The 2608-nt window shown below is 42.8% G+C and overlaps 1 protein-coding gene across 1 annotated transcript in view; it reads left to right on the forward strand.

Moving 5' to 3' along the window:
• Positions 1 to 2608, forward strand: part of CEP72 (centrosomal protein 72) — a 39683-nt gene that overhangs the window by 8307 nt on the left and 28768 nt on the right. Inside the window, exon 3 of the mRNA XM_023519752.1 lies at positions 2109 to 2268. Coding sequence (XP_023375520.1) covers positions 2109 to 2268 — 160 coding nt within the window. The remainder of the gene's footprint in view (positions 1 to 2108; positions 2269 to 2608) is intronic.

A 2608-nucleotide genomic window follows, 5' to 3' on the forward strand; every position in this document is an offset into this window, starting at 1 on the left:
AAGGAAACGCATTTGCCCACCTTTACTTATTCCATTTTTTTTTCATTCCAGGTTTCCTTCTTTTATCTTTCCTTTCTGTTTGACCACCTGGAGCAATTACCTTAGGACAGGTGTGCTGGTGACAAATTCCCTTGGTGTTCATTCTAGAGTACTTTCATTTCGCCTTCGGCCCTGAAGGCTGTTTCTGGTGGATACAGTTCTGGGTCGAAAGTTCTTTTCTTTCGGCACTTTTCAGGCCCGCCTTGTCCCTGGGTCATCCCCTGCCACGGGAATTGTTCTTCCCAGGGGCGATGCCTTTTTTCTCTGGTTGCTTTTGAGATCCTTTCATTGTTTTAGGTTTTCGGAAGTTTGATTCCGATGTGTTCAGGGCATGGCCTTTTTTGCCTGTATTCTGTTGGGTTGGGGTTTTTTCAACTAATTGAATATGTAGGTTTATATCTTTTGCCAAATTTGGGGAATTTTCAGACTTTGTTTCTTTAATTTTTCATTTTTAGCCATACTACCTTTCTCTTCTGGGAATTGTAAGTGGGACCCAATAACTTGAATCTTAGATCCCTTTTCCTCCCACAGGTCCCTGAAGCTCTTTTCTTTTCTTTTTTTAAAAAATATTTTCTTTCTGTTGGTTGGATAGGACAATTTTGGTCAGTCTATCTTTACTCTTTGAATTTTTTCCTCTGTCATCGCCATTCTGTTATAGAGTTCTGTGATTTTTTGTTTTAGTTATTTTTTATGTCTGAAATTTCTGTTTCTTTATATCTTCTCTCTCTTTGCCAAGGCTTCCTACATTTTCATTTGTTCGAAAGTGTTTGTAATTTCTCACTTAATTTATTTTTATAAAGGTTGCTTTAAAATCCTTGTTAGATAATTCTGACATGTCAATATTGATGTCTGTTGATTGTTTTTCTCATTCAAATTGAGATTTTACTAGTTCTTGGTCATTTTTTATTGTATCTTGGACATTTTAGATGTTAACGATGACACTGCTTTTTATTTAAATCTTGTTACTCATTGCTGGCACCAGCTGGGCACCGCCTTGTTGCCAAGGCAGTCGCCGGGCCCCTGTCACACGTGTGGGCTCTGCAGATGCCTGCGGGCCACCTCATTCCAGCCAGGCCAGGACAGTAGTCAGGACCCACTCACACGGCCCCTGTGCTGGGCACTGTGCAAGGCCAGGTGTATGAAGTGCATTTGTTTTTCTTGGTGTTAGGCTGGAAAGGGGCTGGTGGTGTCCGGGGCCTGTCCTGCAAGGCTGCCCCGCCTTCCCCCGCGCCCGGTCCTTTAACTGTGGACAGCAGACTTACCCTTATTTTTTGGTCACTGTCCACTGGCATTTCTGGGTTGCCAGCTTCTTTGGCACTCGGATGAGGATGTATCAGGAGACCAAACAAGCAAACAAGACCCCAAATTAACCCCGGACATTGACTGCTCGACCATTTTCTTGAGGTCTCTAGGTAGTTGGCCTTCTGCTCCCACCCTTCAGAGTTATCTGGTGTTTGTTTTGTATACTGATGTCCAGGGTTTTTAAGATAATAAGTGGGGACTAGAAGCCTGCAAACCAATTTCAGATTTAATTGACATGTGTTTTAAAACATAAGCGTTCCTTGGAAAGCATTGGTGTCTAGAGATCCAAACTGTCTCTTTGGTTACCGAATCTTATTTTTGTAGCGGCATTTATTTAATGGCTACTTATTGGGTGTGCCATGCAGAGGCATTTGGCGCACAGAGCATGCAGCCTGCCTTCGCGTGTAATGGGCACGGAGCGGCCGGGTTGCTAAGCAGTGATCCCTGCATGGAGGCCTCACAGGCGATGGGGCCAAGCGGCCCGCAGTGGAAGCGGGAGCCCGGCCAAGAGGGTGTCCTGGTGACAGGGTGTTGAAGAGAGAGGCGGCCGGGTGAGCTGCAGGCGTGGGCTTGGCGACGTTTTGGAGGTGAACATAAGCTAAAACTTTAAATGCAATTCTTGTGCTTTTAATATTCATATTCAAACCTTGAGCGAGTTGCATTATTTTTGTGACTTCAGATTATAAGGTTACTTATGTTGCTTTTTATGACAGTAATTTATTTTCAGTAAAAAATAAGATTGAAATCTTATAATTTTCTATTCTTAGCTGAACTTCGGTCATTATCTATTCCTGGAACTTACCAAGAAAAGATTACTCACCTAGGAAATTCTTTGATGAGTTTAACGGGTCTAAAATCTTTAGATCTCTCACGCAACTCCTTGGTTAGTCTAGAGGTAAGTTTTAGATTTGTTTCTTCAAAGACAACTTACTGATTTTAGTAGCAGTAGATAGTACATTTATAGTTAAAAATGCATTTTTTTTTTTAGCCATGACTATAATACTTGACAGCAATTTCGGTGCTGTGTCGTTTTTCTTGCCTTTACTGTGAGCTAGATGTCTCACGCATCACGTAGCTTTACACCGCTTTGACGACCACAAGTCAACTCTGATGAAGATGGTTGTATCTTAAAAGGAAAAAAGGCCCAAAAGACTAACGTGCCCATCACTCTCCATCCCGTCGTCAGCTGTGTTTTTCATCCAGTTTCTGCACTTCACGTCATAGTCTGACTTGGTGGCCGCAAGCCCTTGAATCGCAGGGCCCCAGG

The sequence above is a fragment of the Pteropus vampyrus genome, unplaced genomic scaffold (genome assembly GCF_000151845.1).
Source record: "Pteropus vampyrus isolate Shadow unplaced genomic scaffold, Pvam_2.0 Scaffold235, whole genome shotgun sequence".
Taxonomy (NCBI): domain Eukaryota; kingdom Metazoa; phylum Chordata; class Mammalia; order Chiroptera; family Pteropodidae; genus Pteropus; species Pteropus vampyrus.